Consider the following 19104-nt stretch of genomic DNA (forward strand, 5'->3'; position numbering starts at 1 on the left):
TCTGGGGTGAGCCAAGATGGAGGGTGTGCATCTAGCCCCTGGCTCCAGAGGAGCACCTGTAGTCTCCGTTCCCTCCCTTAAGTTGCCTAGTGACCCCTCTGCCTCTGTCTTGCAGACCAACATCCCCTTCCTGCAGAATGTTCTCAACAACCAGCAGTTTCTGGCCGGCACAGTGGACACCCAGTTCATCGATGAGAACCCTGAGCTGTTCCAGCTTCGACCTGCACAGAACCGGGCCCAGAAGTTGCTACATTACCTCGGTCTGCCTGCACTGCCCTTCTCTTTCCTCCTGACTTTTTCTTATCTCCCACCCTGTACTCCTGCCCTTGTTAAGGTCCTGTACCTTCCTTTCTGTCCACATGTCCCTTATTAGGTTTCCACTGCCTAGACCCAAGAGGCCCAGGTGTCCTGGAGAGGGCCCCCTTCCCTACCTACCTAGTCACCCTGCTGCCCTGGGCTCTCCCTCCAAGCAGCCTTGACCCAGTGCCCACTTCCTCCCCAGGACATGTCATGGTGAATGGCCCTACCACTCCAATCCCTGTCAATGTCAGCCCCAGTCCTGTGGATCCTGCTGTTCCTGTGGTGCCCATAGGTAGGTTGAGATCCATCTTTAACAACTCAGAGGGACCGTGGGAGGTTGCTACCTGTAGGATAGGCATTGATATTCTTGTCTACCCTAGGCCCACCTCCAGCTGGTTTCAGAGACATCCTTCTGCGAGAGGGGCCAGAGGGCTTTGCCCGAGCTGTGCGGAATCACCAGGGGCTGCTGCTGATGGACACAACCTTCCGGGATGCCCACCAGTCACTGCTAGCCACCAGAGTGCGCACACATGATCTCAAAAAGATTGCGCCCTATGTTGCCCACAACTTCAACAAGCTCTTCAGCATGGAGAACTGGGGAGGCGCCACATTCGACGTTGCCATGCGCTTCCTGTATGAGTGCCCCTGGCGCCGGCTCCAGGAGCTCCGGGAGCTTATCCCCAACATCCCGTTCCAGATGCTCCTGAGGGGGGCCAACGCTGTGGGCTACACCAACTACCCTGACAATGTGGTCTTCAAGTAAGCCTGGGTCTGCTGGGACCACACAGCAGTGGGGTCCATAGAGTCTTTGACTGTATCCTCTGGGGACCAAACAGAATTTCAGAAGCAGAGCAGTTAGGGCTTCCGGATATCTGTGGCAGCAAACACTGAGGGAGAGGACTTGTCCCAGGAGTCACAGCACGGAACTGGGGTTGAAACAGCCTGAGGGCTCTCTGCTCAGTGTTCTCCTCAGCTACACTTCCTTGCTAAGAATCTTACCAGTCCTCCAGGCTCAGTCAGGCTGGATGGCTCTGCCAGTGCCAGTCACTTGGTCCAGGATATCCTGGAAAAGGCCTTGTTCAGTTTGAAATACCCACTCCCCTGCCAGGCCAGGCTACATTCCCTAGGGGCCAGGACCTAGAGAAGGAGGTACAGGGAGACAGGAAGAATTCACCTACTTTTCTCACCTGCCAGGTTCTGTGAGGTGGCCAAAGAGAACGGTATGGACGTCTTCCGAGTCTTTGACTCCCTCAACTACTTGCCAAACATGCTGCTGGGCATGGAGGCTGCAGGCAGTGCTGGGGGTGTGGTGGAGGCTGCCATCTCCTACACGGGGGACGTGGCTGACCCTAGTCGCACTAAATACTCACTGGAGTACTACATGGGCTTAGCTGAAGAACTGGTGCGAGCTGGCACTCACATCCTGTGCATTAAGGTGCTGGGGCCTTTTGCCCATCTATTCCTCTCACCCTCCCATGATACCCACTATGGCCTGTAATACAGGAACACATCAGGTCCCTCCTCACCATAAGTCCTTCTCTTCACTTTTTCAGGACATGGCCGGCCTGCTGAAGCCTGCCGCCTGCTCCATGCTGGTCAGCTCCCTCCGGGACCGATTCCCCGACCTCCCATTGCACATCCATACCCATGATACATCAGGGGCAGGCGTGGCAGCCATGCTGGCCTGTGCACAAGCAGGGGCTGATGTTGTGGATGTGGCAGTAGACTCCATGTCTGGGATGACCTCACAGCCAAGCATGGGGGCCCTGGTGGCCTGTACCAAAGGGACTCCTCTGGACACAGGTAGGACAGAGGAACAACTCAGGGCCACGCCCCTTTCAATGCATGAATAATCCCAGTGGAGCCCGGCAGTCAGATGCCTCACTCTGGCCTGGCCGCCTCCTCCTCCCACCCAAATTTGAGATGAGATCTGAGCTAACACTGAGTTCTGGAAAGGACCCCTGGGAGTACTGGCACACTGCCAAGCTCTCCTGACTCTAGCTTCCCTGCAGAGGTACCCCTGGAGCGTGTGTTTGACTACAGTGAGTACTGGGAAGGGGCTCGGGGACTGTATGCAGCCTTCGATTGCACGGCTACCATGAAGTCTGGCAACTCCGACGTGTATGAGAATGAGATCCCAGGGGGCCAGTACACCAACCTACACTTCCAGGCCCACAGCATGGGGCTTGGCTCCAAGTTCAAAGAGGTCAAGAAGGCCTATGTGGAGGCTAACCAGATGCTGGGGGACCTCATCAAGGTGAGCAAGGTCCCTTACCTAATGACCCTGCACGCTATGCTCCTGCCTCTGGGCCTAGCATCCTTATTACCAGAGATCTTTTCTCTTCAGGTGACACCATCCTCCAAGATTGTGGGGGACCTGGCCCAGTTTATGGTGCAGAACGGGTTGAGCCGGGCAGAGGCAGAAGCTCAGGCAGAAGAGCTGTCCTTCCCCCGCTCTGTGGTGGAGTTCCTGCAGGGCTACATTGGCATTCCCCATGGGGGTTTCCCAGAGCCCTTTCGCTCTAAGGTAGGGAAGGTGCATCATGATGAGACAGGGGCTGAGTACAAGAACTTGGCCCTGACCCTCTGCTTGCTCTTCAGGTGCTAAAGGACCTGCCAAGAATAGAGGGGCGGCCTGGAGCCTCCCTCCCTCCACTGAACCTGAAGGAGCTGGAGAAGGACCTGATTGACAGACATGGGGAGGAGGTGACCCCAGAGGATGTTCTCTCTGCAGCCATGTACCCTGATGTCTTTGCTCAATTCAAAGACTTCACGGCTACCTTTGGCCCCCTGGATAGCCTTAATACTCGTCTCTTTCTTCAAGGACCCAAAATTGCAGAGGAGTTTGAGGTCAGTGGTTCTTGTATTTGTCTTCATTCAGCCCCAGGGCCTACAGTAGCCCTGCCATACAGCTCCCAAACGCTATGCACAGCTTTGTGAGCTGTAGAGCAGGAACGGTCCTGTGTGACCAGGGCTGGGCTCTCCTCACACCTGTGGGACCCAGGGCCCGTGGTCATTACTTCCTCCCCAGCTCTCTCCTGCCTTCTCTGCAGGTTGAGCTGGAACGGGGCAAGACCCTGCACATCAAAGCCCTGGCTGTAAGCGACCTGAACCGTGCTGGCCAGAGGCAGGTCTTCTTTGAACTCAATGGGCAGCTTCGATCCATTCTGGTTAAAGACACCCAGGCCATGAAGGTATAGTGCTACCAGAGCCAGTCAGGTGGTAGGGATTGGCCTGACCTGCTGTCTTATGTCGTCTCTGTCCTGTCTGCAGGAAATGCACTTCCATCCCAAGGCTTTGAAGGATGTGAAGGGCCAAATTGGGGCCCCGATGCCTGGGAAGGTCATAGACATCAAGGTGGCAGCAGGAGACAAGGTGGTTAAGGGCCAGCCCCTCTGTGTGCTCAGCGCCATGAAGATGGAGACCGTGGTGACTTCGCCCATGGAGGGCACTATCCGAAAGGTTCACGTGACCAAGGACATGACTCTGGAAGGCGACGACCTCATCCTAGAGATTGAGTGATCTTACTCCAGCCTGGCAGCCTGGCCAACCCTACCCCAAGCCTCTCAACAGAAGCTGTGCAGCCAGGGCAGGCCCAGGCCAGCCAGTACCCGAGAGTAGGAAGGGCCAGGTCCTTGAGGTCCTGTCCCATGGGACAGCACACACACTACCTGCAATGGCCCGCCCATTCCCTTCAGCTATTTGTCCTTTTCTTACTGGCAGGTAGTTGCTCACATATTCATCTCTTGCCAAATAAGGGTCTGCTCCTCGTGGGAGACGACAGGTGTACAGTAGGTGGCCTTGTACCTGGGGGAGGTGGTTTAGGGGTTCTACCTCTGGGGGTAGAGGGAAGACCTAATTCACAGGTCCTGGGAAATTTGCTCAATAAAAGTGGCCTTCCCTTGCCCTCCACACTAAGTCATGTACAGTCTACCCCACCCTAGTGACCGTGTGGGTGTATTTCTTTCAAACTCCCATGGGATCTAGGCCAGATCTGCTTTTTTTTTCTTAAACTTCCTAGACCTTGGTAAAGTAGACCCCACAAGCCTGTCTGTCTAGTGTTCTCTGGGTGCTTGTTACAGCAGGCCACTGCCTACCACCCCTCACCTCCCTACCACCAGCCTCTACACAGGCTAGAGGAGACAAGAGCTCCCTAGGGAGGCAGGCGCATGACTGTGATACTTCCTGTTATAACTTCATGAGTGTGGCTATGTCATAACCAACCTTGGGGGGAGTGCCACTCGTAAATGACCACATGTCCACTTTCCGTCACCACTTTCAGGGAGTGGGTTTCAGAACAACCTTAAATGTAGGGGACTTGAAAGGATAATCACAAATTTTTAAAAAGGCAAAGGAAAACAAACATTCTAGAAGTATGGTGGGCAGGAAAGAAGAGTGGAGGTGCTTGGTAGAGTCCTTGCCACTTTCAGGGCTGTGACCTTTGTCCTGGGTTCCTCCAGGGACTGGGTGAAGCAGAGGGGTAGCAGTCCATATAGACCCAAAAGCCTGAGACAGAAGTTTCCTCTTGGGCCCGGGACCCACATCCTTGTGTAGAATGAGGCTCTGGAACCACCCTCCTCCAGCTCACAGGACACAGGCTGGAAGCTCCATTACTGGGGCCAAAGCTATGGGTCGTCCTTGACCTTGGTAACAGAGGTGCAGGCCCCACAATGATGAGTTTCCATTTGGGCCCTGCTAGCTTAACCACCGAGCTCAGGAAAGTAAGACACAGCCTTAGCAGCGGAGGCTCCTATCCTCCACTGTGGGACCTGCCCGCCAGGCTTACCTGCCCAGGTAGCTGGGACAGTATACCTAGCCCCAAATACACAGAGCCCCAAGGTTCCAAGACCATGTTACCCAAGTTAAATCTCTTTTAATATCCCAATACAAAGTCTTGATGCAAAAAGACAATGAGAAAACCCTGGGAAGCTGAGAGGAGGGGTTTGATAAATAAACCCACTGAGCAGCTTTTCAAGGGGGAATGGGGGACACAAAGGAGCTAGGGAAATATCGGTCCAGAGAGTCCACAGCTCCTAGGATTTGTCCTTGTCCCCTCACTTCCAGTTGCTGCTCATCCCCCCTTCGAGAGGGGCTGCACCCTTTGGATATCTGCTCCTTTCTCTTGGTCCCTGGGATTCAACTAGCTCTGGCTTCAATCCCCTACAAAAATTCCTGAGATCTCGGGGACCCCAGCCAGTCCCTCCCTTGCAGTATTCCTAGTTAAGGAGGGGCTGGAGAGCCCGTCAGAGTTCACTGGAGTGCACAGAAGAGTGGTGGTCAGGAGCACAGTAGGGTCTCTGAGGCTCCCGTTCGTTCCAAAAGCATACAAAGAGGAAGGCTGCCGTAGAGCTTGGGGTCTGTCAGGGGCTGAAGCAGAAGCAGGAAGAGCCCCACACCAAGGGCATAGCCTGCCAGCAGTGGCCACTTCTGTGGATGCTCCAGGGCTGCACACACAGCAGGGAAGCCCATGTAGTTGCAGAAGGAGTGGCAGAGAACCGGCCCTATCAGGTGTCCTGGAGAGAGAGGGTGCAACATGTGAAGCAGCCCCCCCCCAATGGCCCTTCTAGTTAGTGACCCCCCCACCCCACACACTCATCTTCCCCCATGTTATAACCTCTGCTTCCACCTCTTGGATCTTAAAAAGCTAAGGGCCCTGGCTTAGACTGTCTCCAGGAATGTGGTAAAAGAAACAGTTGCATCCACAGTGTCCCCTTTCTCCCACCCACATCTGTGGGCCCCTGGAGACCCATAAAAGGCCGAGGACCAACCTGTGCGGATGAAGAGGAAAGCCGTATAAGCACCGAAGACAGCAGTGTAGGAGAACTGGAACGCTGGAGATGGAGGCTTCGAGTGACCACACCTGCATACCCACCCTACCCCAGCACTGCACATCCCACAGCCAGAGCCCACCCATTCCCCTTGGCAGTGACTGCCTGCCCATTATCTGTGGCTGTTCTCTGTACCCCACCTTCCATAATTGGTGGGCCCCATCCAATACTTATAGCTCAGTCTCCAACCGTTTCTGTAGGGTGTCTATGAGGGACACCATAACACCCCAACCCTTGACTGCCTCTCCAGGCCTCACCTGCAGACAAGAAGATACTTCCCACACTGCTTTGGCGGAAGCGCAGCTGCTCAATAATGTGGTGAAAATGGGCTGGGAGGAAGGTGAAAACCACATCATATGCCTCTGGCTTTCTACCTAGTTCCCCCTCACCCATTTTTAGCCCTCATGCTGGGAACATCATTGCTGGACGGGCTAGACTCACCGACTCCAAAAAAGAGTGGGCAGGTGAACACAGCAGGGCCCAGGCCTGTGCATGGCGCTAGCATGGGCAGCATGCAAGCCCGGAACACCAGCTCCTCTGTCAGCGGTGCAATAACTTGGTTTCGTAGCCAACGCATGTCTGAGAGGCAGCGGGCCCAAGAACGAGGGGCTAGAGTAAATATCCAGGATAAGCAATGAGTGCCTAGTTACTAGAGACATCTGGGGCCCTCTCCCACAGGTTTACTCTAGCCAGACTCAGATTAGGAAATCCTGAGAATCAGAATGGAGAAGGGAACAAGCCTTATCAGACTGAATTTCAATTATAATGGCTTGAGATGACTGACAGCAGTAAGGGAAGGCAGCAGTAGATGAGGGAGTCACAGTAAATCCCAGAGGCATCCAAATTTAACCAAGACCAATATTTGGGGAAGCCAAATTATGGGAGAGCAGGGGAAGATGCTGTCTAGGCCATATCAAATACTGTTTTGGGTCCAGAAAGGCCTCCTTGAGCATCACAAACTTACAGGGTACCCAGCAATATAATCCATTTTACTGATGTGGAAACACACGCTGAGAGGTGACATCTCACCTCTTCAGTCCAGATCACACCATCTCACTGACTCCTTTCCCCAGTGTTCTGGACTGACTGCCTGTGCCTACCTTTTCCTCAGTCTTGAAGACTCACCCAGGACAACCTTCAGCCCATCTGTCAGGTCACACGGGCAATCCATAGAGAGCTGCATCAGTGGACCCAGGAAAAGGATCTGGGGGGAGACAAACATAAAATGAAAGCCTTTACCACAATCCAATGACCTTGCCCACACCTACGCCCTTGGTCAGCCTCACGAGAACTCAGGTTTCCTGAGCTCTAGGGTTTCCCAGCCATGTACACCAGGGGTTTAGGGGGACACATCATAATTCCTGTCTTCCATCTGCCAAAAGCTGTACCCAAGAAGGGCACGTCATTACATTAGTGACAACAGAGTTGGAAAAATAAAGCAGGACTCACCATAGTTAGCAGCAGGGGCAGCAGCGCTGCTGGGAAAATGCCCTCCAGCCTGAAGCCCATCAAGGTAAGCAGTGATGTGCCTGGCTGAGCCACAGGAAAGGGGGCATCAGTGATGTTCCCTCCCACAAAATTCTAGATCCTTTCCCTAGCTGCCCTGTGCCCCACCTCCTTCGCACCTGGATGCCAGTGAGTTCCCTCCAGAGCAGCACGCAAAGAGGGGACAAGCTGGACACTACCAGGACACTGGTGAAACGCCGCTTGATAACAGCGGGGTGGTCCCTAGGAAAGGGGACAGTAAGTTCTGGGGGCCTGCAGCACCCACTTGCCGACACGGCCCCACCCCCGTCCGGCCCAAGCTCCGCCCGCAGCCCCGCCCCACGAGAGCGCAGATTCCGGTCGCTCGCGCATCCCCCGCACCTGGGCAGCTCGCTCTTCCACACGTAGAGGCTGCCCACGTAGGAGCAGGCGAGGCTGAAGCAGGAGAACACAGACACCCAGCAGCACAGCCCTGGGCCCGGGCCGCTCAGCGCGGCTGACTCGGGCTGCCGCTCTGGCCGCGATACCGACAGTAAACGCAGCCCGTCCCCGCCCAGCGCCGCCATCACGCCCGGACCTGTGGCGCGCGACAGTGACGCAACGGCGCAGGTGACGTCAGGCGGCGGCGCGAGTTGCCCGGTCCCCCAGGCGCCCCTCCCCTTGCACTGTAGTTGACACTGGGTGCTTGGAGCGGCTTTATTGGAATACAGAAGGTGTGACACACGTGTCCCGGGCTTCCTTGGCTTTCTGGGAGTCTCCGGAGCGAGCGCTTAGGACCCGTGTCCTGGATTCAGCCACTCGGACAGATTGGCTACCTCCTGCAGCCACAAGTCCTGCGGGAGCAGAGGAGGCGGTGGTGAGGACCCGGAGGCGGTAGCTTAGGCCCCCGCCCGTCCTGCTCTCGCTGCGGTACCTCCAGGCCGCCCGGAGGGCTCGCTGCGTCTGCCGCCTGGGCCCTGCCGTGGGCCGCTGGGGTCTGCGATCCTCTAGCAGTGAGGGAGGCCTCGGTGAGCTCGCGGTCGCGCGTGGCGGATTTTGGTGGGCTCAGGTCCCTTGCTGAGCCCAGACCTCGCGATTCTTCGCTGCCATGGTTGGGGCTGCCCCTCTTGAGCCTCTTGTTTTCTGCTTGCCCGATGGATTCTAGGAGAAAACAAGCCCATTTCATCTTGCTCCTGAAGATTTGTGCCAATGCTACAGAGGCTGTTGGGGCAGGGGCATAGTTCTAAATTAACTCTCCCGCTCCATCTTTCCGGATGAAAACATTTCAGTGCCCGACCTTCCGTAGCGCTCCCCATCCCTCTCCCATGATAGGAGACACCTAACTTTCCGCGCAAACTAGGTGATATGCATTCCAAGCGTATCAGGCTTTGCTTCGGGCAATAAGCAACTCAATCTCTCTCTCTGGTATCGTTCTAGGCAGTTGCTACAGAGGCAGCATTTTGTTGTTGATGTTTAGACAGACTCTCTTGAAAGCCAGGCTAGCCTTAAAGTGATCATCTTGCTTCTAACACCCAAGTGCTGGGATTAGACACTCATGAACATGCTTTAGTTAAGCGGTTCTCAACCAGTGGGTCGCGCATCAGATACTTAATAATAATCAGATACATCATAACAGTGGCAAAATTACAGTTAATTAGTAGCAATGAAGATAATTGTAATGGTTGGGGATCACCACAACATGAGGTGGTATTAAAGGGTGGCAGCATCAGGAAGATTGGGAATCACCATTAGCTTATCTGTAATAGATCCACTTTCGGAAGAACAAACAGGGAGGAGGTTCAAACTCAGGGTATTGACAAGCAAGTAAACTCTCTGACACTGAGCTACATCCCCAACCTCTCAGGTGCAGATTTACAGAGTTTTGCCTTGGCAGATTCCTCCTGAGTAGGTCCCTCGGGATATCAGCCAATGAATGCACTTTTCTCTGGAAAAGCTACTGTGCACATACTAGTACAAAGCACAAGTCCCATCGAGTAGCTTTAAAGTAGGAATGCACGCTGTTGCTACTTCAAGTTCCTCAATCCCTGTGGAAGGCAGCCAAATCCCAGGTGGCAGCAGCATGGCTAAAGTGGAATGGGATCGTTGGATAGTTGGACCACTCCACACCATGAATTTTATTTCTCTGATTTCAGTCCAGGGCTTACCCCAAAAGCTTGAGACTTACCTTCAGGGAATTCCTGGCCAATATTCTTGTGCTGGTCTTTGGTGTTCTGGGCTGAAATATTTTTCTCTGGATTCAAGTGCTTTAACAATAGAAAGTCCAAGTGAATTTTGCAGAAGTCTGAATGAACCTTAGTAAGACATGTGGTTTGGCTTATAGGGATGTTTTCACCTGGAACTCCCTCATCCTCCTAATTCAACAGTCTCTACTTGGCCTCCAACTTTCAAAGCATCAATTCCCAGCATATCCCTGAACCTCAGACTCTGAAGTATAGCACTAGTCATCATTTTTATGTGTTTGTGTTTATGTCCATCTTTTTTGTTTTGTTTTGTTTTTTTGAGACAGGATTTCTCTGTATAGCCCCGGCTGTCCTGGAACTCACTTTGTAGACTAGGCTGGCCTCGAACTCAGAAATCCGCCTGCCTCTGCCTCCCAAGTGCTGGGATTAAAGGCGTGCGCCACCATGCCCGGCTCCATCTTTCTACTCAAGGTCTATTATGTGTATTTGTAACTATGTGAATTACGTGTCTACAGGAAAGGTGGTCAGATCCCCTGTAATTAGAGTTACACTTTGACAAGTTGCATGATGTGAATGCTGGGAACCAAACCAAACCAATAGCAGCATAGTCCCTCTTACGCACAGCCATTTCTCCAGTCCCTTTTTATTTAGTCTTCGCTGTCTGGAACTCAGTATGTGGTGTAGACCAAGCGGGGCTTGAACTTGCAGAGATCCTCCTACCTTTGCCTCACAAGTGCTAGGATTAAAGGCATACACCACAATCCCTGGCCCTGTCTTATTTTAAATTAAGTGAAATTCTTTGAGACAGGGTCTCATATATCCCAGAGCTGACCTTTAATGTCTGATCATCTGTCCCTCTATATGTACACATAGTTAAACATACATCTTCTAAAAAAGATGAAAAAAATGAGTGTTTGCATGAAAGCTGCAGGCGCACACCCCTAGCACTTCATAAAACAGCACATAATAGCACATATGTAATTCCAGCTCTCAGGAGAGGGAGGCAGAATGAGCAGGAGTTCAAGATGATCCTCAGCTACATGGAAAGATAAAGGCCATTCTCATACACAGTGAGACCCTGTCTCAAGCAATAACACCCCCCCCATACCTGTAATGTCTACTTCAAAGAACACCAAGGGGAAGGTAGACATAAGCCACTAGAAGGTGGGTTATGTGCAGTTCAGCAGGCACAGTGCTTGTTTTCAGTGTGATGGAGACCTCTGGAGTTTGGTGGGAGGAGCACACAGCACAGTGACTATCCTTAAAAGCATCAAGTTGACACTTTGAAATGGAAGTCTTACGTAAGAATTACACCGCAGTACAATGCATTCTATGACACTGCTTCTTTTTCCCTTTAAGACAGTTTTGCTAGATAGCTCTGGCTGTCCTGGAACTTACTATGTAGGCCAGGTTGGCCTCTGTCTCCTAAGTGCAGGAATTAAATGTGAGAGCTACCTGGCCTCCTCATTGCAGATTTTTTTTAAAAGATTTATTTATTTATTATATGTAAGTACACTGTAGCTGTCTTCAGACACTCCAGAAGAGGGCGTCAGATCTTGTTACGGATGGTTATGAGCCACCATGTAGTTGCTGAAATTTGAACTCCGGACCTTCGGAAGAGCAGTCGGGTGCCCTTACCCACTGAGCCATCTCACCAGCCCCTCATTGCAGATTTTTATGTTATAGAAGCTCTGCAGTTACAGTTATCATCATTTCTGGGGGATCCCACAGTCTCTCCTCAGATGCACACACCTGAGCTACACTGTGTATTAATACAAATTCCAACTTCTAAGTAATTACATTCTGAGGAACACATAGGGGTAAAGATCTCCCTCAAAAACCAGCACAGTTTCAGTTCACTCTGGCCTGGGAAGCTTTGTGTAACAGACGTGTCTTTTGTCTTTTTTCTTTTAAAAGCTGGTCTTACAGAGGGGTGACCCACTTGAGATAGCTAACACTGTGAGCCTCACACACAGAGAGACAGCCCAGTCCTTTAGAGAACTGCCATTTCTCCTTAAACTATAGATGGGTCAATTCTATATCTGGTGAGTTGGCTAGTTACCATGGAAACAAAGTAAAAGAAAAAAACCCAAAAACTTGACCTATTGCCTTGATCATGTGGTTTGTAGCTGAAGCCACTAGGGGCCACTATTGTGCCACCAATGAGTTGACACAAAGTGGCCTCTAATAGAAGAAAGGTCTAATGACAATGGACCTGTGTACACTCATTTCCTGGGCCTGCCACTCAGCCCTACAAAGGCACAATGTGATCAGGCTTTGAACCCCAGCCAGGTACTAGCCATGTAACCAGCAAGGTTTAAGTTTCACAGTTACCTTACTTATAAGACGGAAGATAATGACCTAATTCAGAATATCTTTGTTGAGACAGAAATGGAAATACAGATTAGGTATTCTGTAAATACTCCTTTCTTTCAACATCCTTGAGTTAAGTGGCCCTGGGGCTATGAGCCACCACTAGAGCCAAAAGGTAAAGAGCTCAGATCAATTCTTTCAGACTTCACTGGGATGTCAGAGAGGTCCAAGCAAAAGATCTTCAGATGCAGAAACACCCCAGGACCTGAGGGGATCTTCCTGGGTTCTAATGATGGCTCATGCTGTGTTCTCAAGGTGTTCCTGGTTGAAGTGAATTGGACTGTACCCCTTCCAGTTTGCCCACATCCTAACACCAAGAGCCTGCGAATGTGAGATTATTTGGAAAAAGGGGTCTTTGAAGGATTCAGAGATAGGACCATACTGCATGCAGGACTCAGGGTGGGCCCTCCTAAATCAGAAACAGTTGGGTAGGGAAAGACTAGGTGAAGATGGGGGTAGAAACTGGAGTTATGTAAGCCGCAAACTAGGAAACCAGAGAGACAGATGGATTCTCTCCCAGTGCATCTAAAGGAAACACAGGCCAGCTCACGCCTGATTTTAAACTCCTGGCCTCCAGCACTATGACAGAATAAATGATGTTTTTAAGTCACTAAGTCCCTGGTAATGACTTACAGCATCTCTAGGGAACGAATACCATGTTTAGAAGCTTTGCTTGCTTGAGGTGTCGCCATCAGCTCTCCAACTCGGCGAAAACGAAGGAGGTTTAGTGAGGCCTGCATACAGGTATGACAAAAGTTGTGAAGGGAGCGTTGACAGGCTCTGCTTTGTGGGCTTTCCTGCCTGAGCACCATTGCCCCTCCAACAGGTAAAAAGAGGTACCAAGGGGAGAACAAATGCCCATGCTGTCCTGAAGGCCCTGGTCTTTCTGAAAGTATTAAAGTTGGGAATTGAGTGGTGAGATAACAGTGTGAGGGGCTGGAGAAACAGCACAGCAGTTAAGAGCACTTGCGGCTCTTGGAAAGGGCAGGAGTTTGTTTTCCAGGGTCTCACAACACCTATAACTCCAGCTCCAAGAGATTATATGTGAGAATCAACAGTTCATTCCCTTTATGGTTGAACAGTGCTCAACCATATAGATCATCAAACTGCTGGGAGTTCCAACAAATACACAACAAAGAGACTATGAACATGGATGCACTGTTTCTGTGTAACACAGTGGGGTAGCTAGGCCAGATAGGCATATGTGTAACCCCCCCCAAAAAAAAAACCTGTCAAGTTGTCTTCCAAAAGACTTCTTATCTATCTCACCCCCTTTTCGAGATAGGGTTTCATCATGTTGCCTGGGTTGGGCGTGGGCTAAACGATCTTTCTACCTCAGCCATCAGAGCTGGGGCTACAGGCACATGCCACCATACCCATTGGCCTTTTTATTCCCCAAACCTGTGATTTTTTTTATTTGAATTTTCATACCATGATTAATGATTGTATGTATTTATTTGTGGGTTCTGTATGAGCACTTTAGCTAAGTGTGCTCACTTACTGAATAGAGTTCTATAACGAACTTTGTTTGACAAGTAGCCTGTACTGATTTTTAAACCAGAAATCCAGTTTCTTCCATAGATACAAGATTATTCTATGTCCCTTTAGTAAATTACCCATTTCATCACTTGTCAAATGTACTGCCAAATATGGCCTTCTGAGAGTAATTTAAAAATACCGGATGTCGCACTTTTAATTTCTGATACCAATATATATCTCAAATATTGGTTTTGGCTTTTCAAGATCCTGTGTATTTTGGAACTCACTCTGTAGATTAGCCTGACCTTGGACTCACAGACATCTACCTGCAATAGAGACATCTTATAGTTAAAACCAATCAACCAACCAACCAACCAACCTGAGACAAGGCATTCTTGCTATGCAGCCCCAACTGGTCTTGAATTCACTATGTAGCCCAGGCTGCTTCAGGCTCTCCATGACCCTGCCTCACTCTCCTGAGTACTAGGGTTACAGCTGTGCACCATGCAGGACCCCTCTCTTTCATTCTGGCTTACCTGGTCACTCGTTTATTAATATGATCAATGTACTATACCTTTTCGTTTCCATGGTTTTTCTTTATTTTTATTTCCTATTATTAACTTATTATTTCATTTGCTCTATTTGTGCAGCCTTGGCTGGCACAGCTGCCATGCTGAGACCATCCTTTCCAGGCAGTACAACATCAGCTACAGTCCACACATTCTGATCATCTGCATTTTCATTTCATTAAATTACTTCTAACTTTTCTTTGTCCTTTTTAAAAAAGATTTATTTACTTTATGTATGTGAGTACACTGTCCTCTCTTCAGACACACCAGAAGAGGGCATCAGATCCCATTACAGTTGGTTGTGAGCCACCATGTGGTTGCTGGGAATTGAACTCAGGACTCTGGAAGTGTAGTCAGTGCTCTTAATCCCTGAGCCATCTCTCCAGCTCCTAACTTTTCTTTTAACTTCATGTTTTACTTCAAAGTTTATTTTATAACTACTGTAAAATCTCTCAGATATTTTTCTGTTATTAGTTTTGTTTTGGTAATTCTAGTGTGGTCAAAATATACTTTAGAATCTGGTGATATGGTTCAGTGGGCAAAGTGTTTGTTATCAAGCCTGATAGTCTTAGCTCCATATCTTGAGCCCACATGGTAGGAGGGGACAGATTCCTGCCAGTCATCACTCAGATTCCTACATATGACTGTAGCAAGTGTCACAGAATAACGTCAACAAATCCCATGTACTTCAGAGCAAGATGACTCGCTGAGCGAAGGCTTTTGCCAATTCTCAGTACCCAAGTTCAAGCCCTGGAACACACACGGGGAATGAGGAATGGCTTCTGCAAGTTGTCCCCTGACCTTCACACAAGTAGATGTAATAAGCATTTAAAACATAAATTTGTATGTTTTTAAATAAGTTTACATTGAGAGATATCTAATGTCTGAGAATATAGTCTATTCTGATACAAAGATATCTAAAGGCTGGAATATGCACTGTTCTGATATAGAAATATCTAATGGCTGGAATATGTTCTATCCTGCTGAATGTATCATGTGTGTATGAAAGGAACTGCATTCTTACATGGTTGGACAAAGTGTTTTTTTGGTTTTTTTGGTTTTTTTTTTTGGTTTTTTGAGACAGGGTTTCTCTGTATAGCTCTGGCTGTCCTGGAACTCACTCTGTAGACCAGGCTAGCCTCAAACTCAGAAATCCACCTGCCTCTGCCTCCCAAGTGCTGAGATTAAAGGTGTGCGCCACCACGCCCAGCTCAGACAAAGTGTTTTTATGAACATCAATTAGGTCAAATTGATTGATAGCACTGTTAAATACTTATAGACTTACTGATTTCCTATCTAGTCATCCTGCCAGTTATTGAAAGAAGTATGTTGAAATCTCCAGATATGGCTTGGATTTAACTACTTGCACTTAAGAGTTTCATTTTGTTTCCTTCATTTTAAAAGCCTTCTTAGACAGTCCGTGCATGTTTAGGACTATGGATGGGCCCTGGGCTGTGATGCTTAGCATGGATTCTTGGCTCCACAGTGGTGGGGACGTACATTCAAATGATCTTTGGGGGTCCCCCATCCTTTTTTGTTTTATTTTTCGAGACAGGGTTTCTCTGTGTAGCTCTGGCTGTCCTGAAGCTCACTTTGTAGACCAGGCTGGCCTCGAACTCAGAGATCTGCCTGCCTCCTCTGGTATTAAAGGCACACTCCTACACTGCCTGGCTTCCCCCTAGCCCACATGTTCAGAATAACATTCGGTATAGCCCACAAACTGTTGTATAAAATTTGCTTTGTGTTTAGAAAGTTTTTCCAAGGTATCCTCTGTTGTGTCTGAACACATGTAAGCTAGGCTGGGCTATGATGTTCAGTTACCTAGGTGTATTAAGTGGGATTTCAGTTATGATTTTAACTTATGATGGGTTACTGCAATGCAATCCAATCATAAGTTAGGAGTATCTGTAGTGTCTCAGGACCAACTGACTTCACTAGTATGAAATGGCCCTCTCTATTTTTATTATTGTTTATTAATGTGTGTATGATGTGTGTGAGCACATGCATGCTGGAGGATGGAGGACTAGCCTGTGGGGTCAGTTCTCTCTTTCCACACGCATGGTCTCTTGCTCTTTCTGCTGTGCTGTGTACAACCCTGGGCTAGCTGATACACAAGTTTCTACCCAATTCTTCTGCCTTTGCCTCCTGTCTTGCCATAGAAGTGCTGAGATTAAAGATATACACCACCGCATATGGCTTTTTATGTGGGCTCTAGGAATCAAACTCTGGTCTCCAGACTTTCTCAGCAAGAACCTTTACCCCTTGAGCCATCTTGCTGGTCCTGATATGATCCCATTTATTCCACATAGTATTTTCCACTCTAAAATCTGTTTGTCTGATGCTGATATCACCTGTCTAGCTCTAGTTTTTATTAATAGTATTAATATGGTACATATTTTCCTGTGTGTGTGTGTGTGTGTGTGTGTGTGTGTGTGTGTGTGTAGGCCAGCACATCTCTTCCTCTATCACACTCCACCTTGTTTTTTGAGACTGGACCTCTCATTGAACCTGAAGTTTACCATTTCAGTTAGAATACTTGGCTAGGAAGTCTCCAGGGTATCTACTGTGTCCGCCTTGGCAGTGAGATTACAGACACACAACTGCACCCATTTTTATGTGAGTGATGGGAATCAGAATTCAAAGCCTGCTGGGTGATGCTGGTGGTGGTGCAAGCCTTTAATCGCAGCACTTAGGAGGCAGGGACAGAGGCAGGTGGATCTCTTGAGTTCAAGGACAGCCTGATCTGCACAGCAAGTTCCAGGACAGCCAGGGCTACACAGAAAACCTGTCCTGAAAATAAACAAACAAACACCCCCACAAAAACCGGAATTCAGATCCTGGTGCCTGCACAATAAGCACTTTATTCACTGAGCCATCTCTCCAGCTTGTCTTTTTGTATGTTTGTTTTTGCTCTGAAATGAGATTCTATTTCAGAACCTGAGGCTAGAAGTGGTCCCAGTTAAAATAGGATTCTTCCAGACTGTATAGTAACTTCCTAATTCTTTATCAAATTTCATTTCTATTATTATTTATTTTATAACAATGCATGTTGTGCATCATCATGTATGTGCAGTGCTTATGGAGGCCAGAAGAGGGCGTCAGATCCCTTGGGACTGCAGTGACAGAGAGTTGTGAGCCACCATGTGGGTGCTGGGAATCCAACCCAGGGTCTTTGCAAGAGAACCCAGCCATTGCCCTTAACCACTGAGTATTCTCCAGTTCCCTCTTGGCTTAGGTTCTCTCTCTCTCTAGGACTGGCCTCACACAGGCTCGACAAGCACTCTATTACTGAGCTGTAGCCTCAGCTTCTCCCCTTTCCTTTGTTCTGAGACAAAGGATCACTGAAGAGTTTGGTCAGGTCTTGAACTTGAGTTTTTCCTCCCTCAGCTTCCCATGTAACTTGGAGTATAGGCAGGCACCAACCCCTCTGCCCAGCTCATCTTTCTTTTATTTGGTAGTTGGGTTGTTTAGATCAGATAACTTTAATAGAATAATTTGTATGGCATAGTTTAAATGTATCCTCTTTAGGAGTAGGAGAGATAGCTCAGTGGTTAAAAGCTATTGTTGTTTCTGTAGAGGATCCAGATTTGACTCCTAGGATCCACATGGAGGTTCACAACCATCTGTAACTCCAGTTTCGGGGGATCTGAAGCTGTCTTCTAGCCTCTGGGGATACAGAATGCATGTAGTGTACATACGTACATTCAGGCTAAATAATAATACTGAGAATAAAAATAAATCTTAAAAGTAATGAATGTATTATTGTTATAGTTCATGTCCTCTGTATTTCACTGTTGCTGGTGTAGAACGCACCTGACTCTCACAGGAGCTGAGGCCCCCACGTCTCCCCAGTCTCTTGCTTCCTTTCTCATTAGGTGCCAGCGCCATGCTGCCCAGATTCTCTAACCCCCAGAATTCTGAGCCAAATAAGGCACCCTTATTTTGTCATAGCGATGCCAAACAGACTAAAGTAGCTCCCCTGGGGTTGCAGCCCCTTGTTTACATTCGGCAGGCCGCTAAGCCTTACCTGGATCCCCTCTCCTTGTTCCATGGCCTGTATACTTTTTCTAGACATTATGTTGGGGTAATCCTCATTGTGTTTGATGAAAAAAGTTTTTGAACCAATAGAGTATGACGATACACACTTTAATCCCAGCGCTCAAGAAGCAGAGTCGGACAGAGATCTCTATGAACTGAAAATCAGCCTGGTCTACAGAGAGAGTTCCAGGCCAGCCAAGACTATGGAGTAAGATCCTGTTCTTAAGAAAATATGGGTTTTTTTGTTTGTTTGTTTTCCATTTCTCAGAAATAATTATTCCATTTATTGCCTAATGTTAAATCCCACCTTGATATCCCTCCCTCCCCTCTCCCTCCCTCTCTTCCTCCCCTCCTTTCCCTCCCTCCCTCTCTCCCTCCCTCCCACCCTCCCTCTTAGAAGTCATGGTGTAATCATTTAATCTTTAGTCTCATTTGCTTATTGGACCCATGCTTTAGTTTTTAAAAAGTTGAGAGGAAAAAAAAAAAAAAAAGTCGAGAGAACCTGAGCCAGGCATAATGGCTTGCACCTTTAACCCCAGCACTCCGGAGACAGAGAGGAAGGCAGGCAGGTGTTTGAGTTCATGTCTAGACTGACCTACAGAGGGAGTTCCAGGACAGCACTGGCTGAGCTGAGAAAACTGTTGTGAAAAATCAAAAGGGGAGGGAGGAGGGAGGTTGAGCCAGAAAGGTGGGCTTTAGGGAAGGAGGGAGGGTGAGCAGGAGAGGTGGGCTTCAGTTAGTTTACTTTCAGCTACACCTGGAGTCTGAGGGTACATTTTCTACCTAGGTCTCCCCTCTTAGCTAAAGTTATAAATAGCTAAAAGCTATATATATATATATATATATATATAT

General features: G+C 48.9%; 3 protein-coding genes across 12 annotated transcripts in view; 1 reads left to right on the forward strand and 2 right to left on the reverse strand.

The window, feature by feature from the left end:
- The window catches only part of Pc (pyruvate carboxylase), a 112753-nt gene extending 108420 nt beyond the window's left edge, over window positions 1–4333 (forward strand). For 6 of the 7 annotated variants that reach the window (XM_021198720.2, XM_029531917.1, XM_029531044.1 and 3 more), the window contains 10 exons: window positions 116–260; window positions 503–592; window positions 681–1059; window positions 1495–1735; window positions 1854–2103; window positions 2313–2557; window positions 2648–2827; window positions 2902–3150; window positions 3354–3494; window positions 3574–4333. In XM_021198720.2, coding sequence (XP_021054379.1) covers window positions 116–260; window positions 503–592; window positions 681–1059; window positions 1495–1735; window positions 1854–2103; window positions 2313–2557; window positions 2648–2827; window positions 2902–3150; window positions 3354–3494; window positions 3574–3822 — 2169 coding nt within the window. In that variant the 3' untranslated portion in view covers window positions 3823–4333. The remainder of the gene's footprint in view (window positions 1–115; window positions 261–502; window positions 593–680; window positions 1060–1494; window positions 1736–1853; window positions 2104–2312; window positions 2558–2647; window positions 2828–2901; window positions 3151–3353; window positions 3495–3573) is intronic. The other variant, XM_021198730.1, reaches the window with a different exon arrangement.
- An 820-nt stretch (window positions 4334–5153) lies between these two features.
- Rce1 (Ras converting CAAX endopeptidase 1) lies at window positions 5154–8207 on the reverse strand. Of its 4 annotated transcripts, none has more exons than XM_021201204.2 (8): window positions 7995–8201; window positions 7754–7856; window positions 7578–7657; window positions 7254–7332; window positions 6570–6737; window positions 6386–6457; window positions 6069–6131; window positions 5154–5813 (listed from the first exon to the last, which is right to left on the reverse strand). In XM_021201204.2, the coding sequence occupies exons 3-8, from the start codon at window positions 7635–7637 to the stop codon at window positions 5578–5580; spliced, it is 678 nt and encodes a 225-aa protein (XP_021056863.1). In that variant the 5' UTR covers window positions 7638–7657; window positions 7754–7856; window positions 7995–8201; the 3' UTR covers window positions 5154–5577. The 4 variants fall into 4 exon arrangements, with proteins under 4 accessions (XP_021056863.1, XP_021056860.1, XP_029394599.1 ...); XM_021201201.2 differs by having other exon boundaries at window positions 5158–5813; window positions 7578–7661; window positions 7995–8207; XM_029538739.1 differs by having other exon boundaries at window positions 5158–5813; window positions 7743–7856; window positions 7995–8207.
- A 196-nt stretch (window positions 8208–8403) lies between these two features.
- Window positions 8404–19104, reverse strand: part of C1H11orf80 (chromosome 1 C11orf80 homolog) — a 75362-nt gene continuing 64661 nt past the window's right edge. The window contains 2 exon segments of the mRNA XM_021208657.1: window positions 8404–8753; window positions 9778–9856. Of these exon segments, the coding sequence (XP_021064316.1) occupies window positions 8404–8753; window positions 9778–9856 (429 nt within the window).

The sequence above is a fragment of the Mus pahari genome, chromosome 1 (genome assembly GCF_900095145.1).
Source record: "Mus pahari chromosome 1, PAHARI_EIJ_v1.1, whole genome shotgun sequence".
Taxonomy (NCBI): domain Eukaryota; kingdom Metazoa; phylum Chordata; class Mammalia; order Rodentia; family Muridae; genus Mus; species Mus pahari.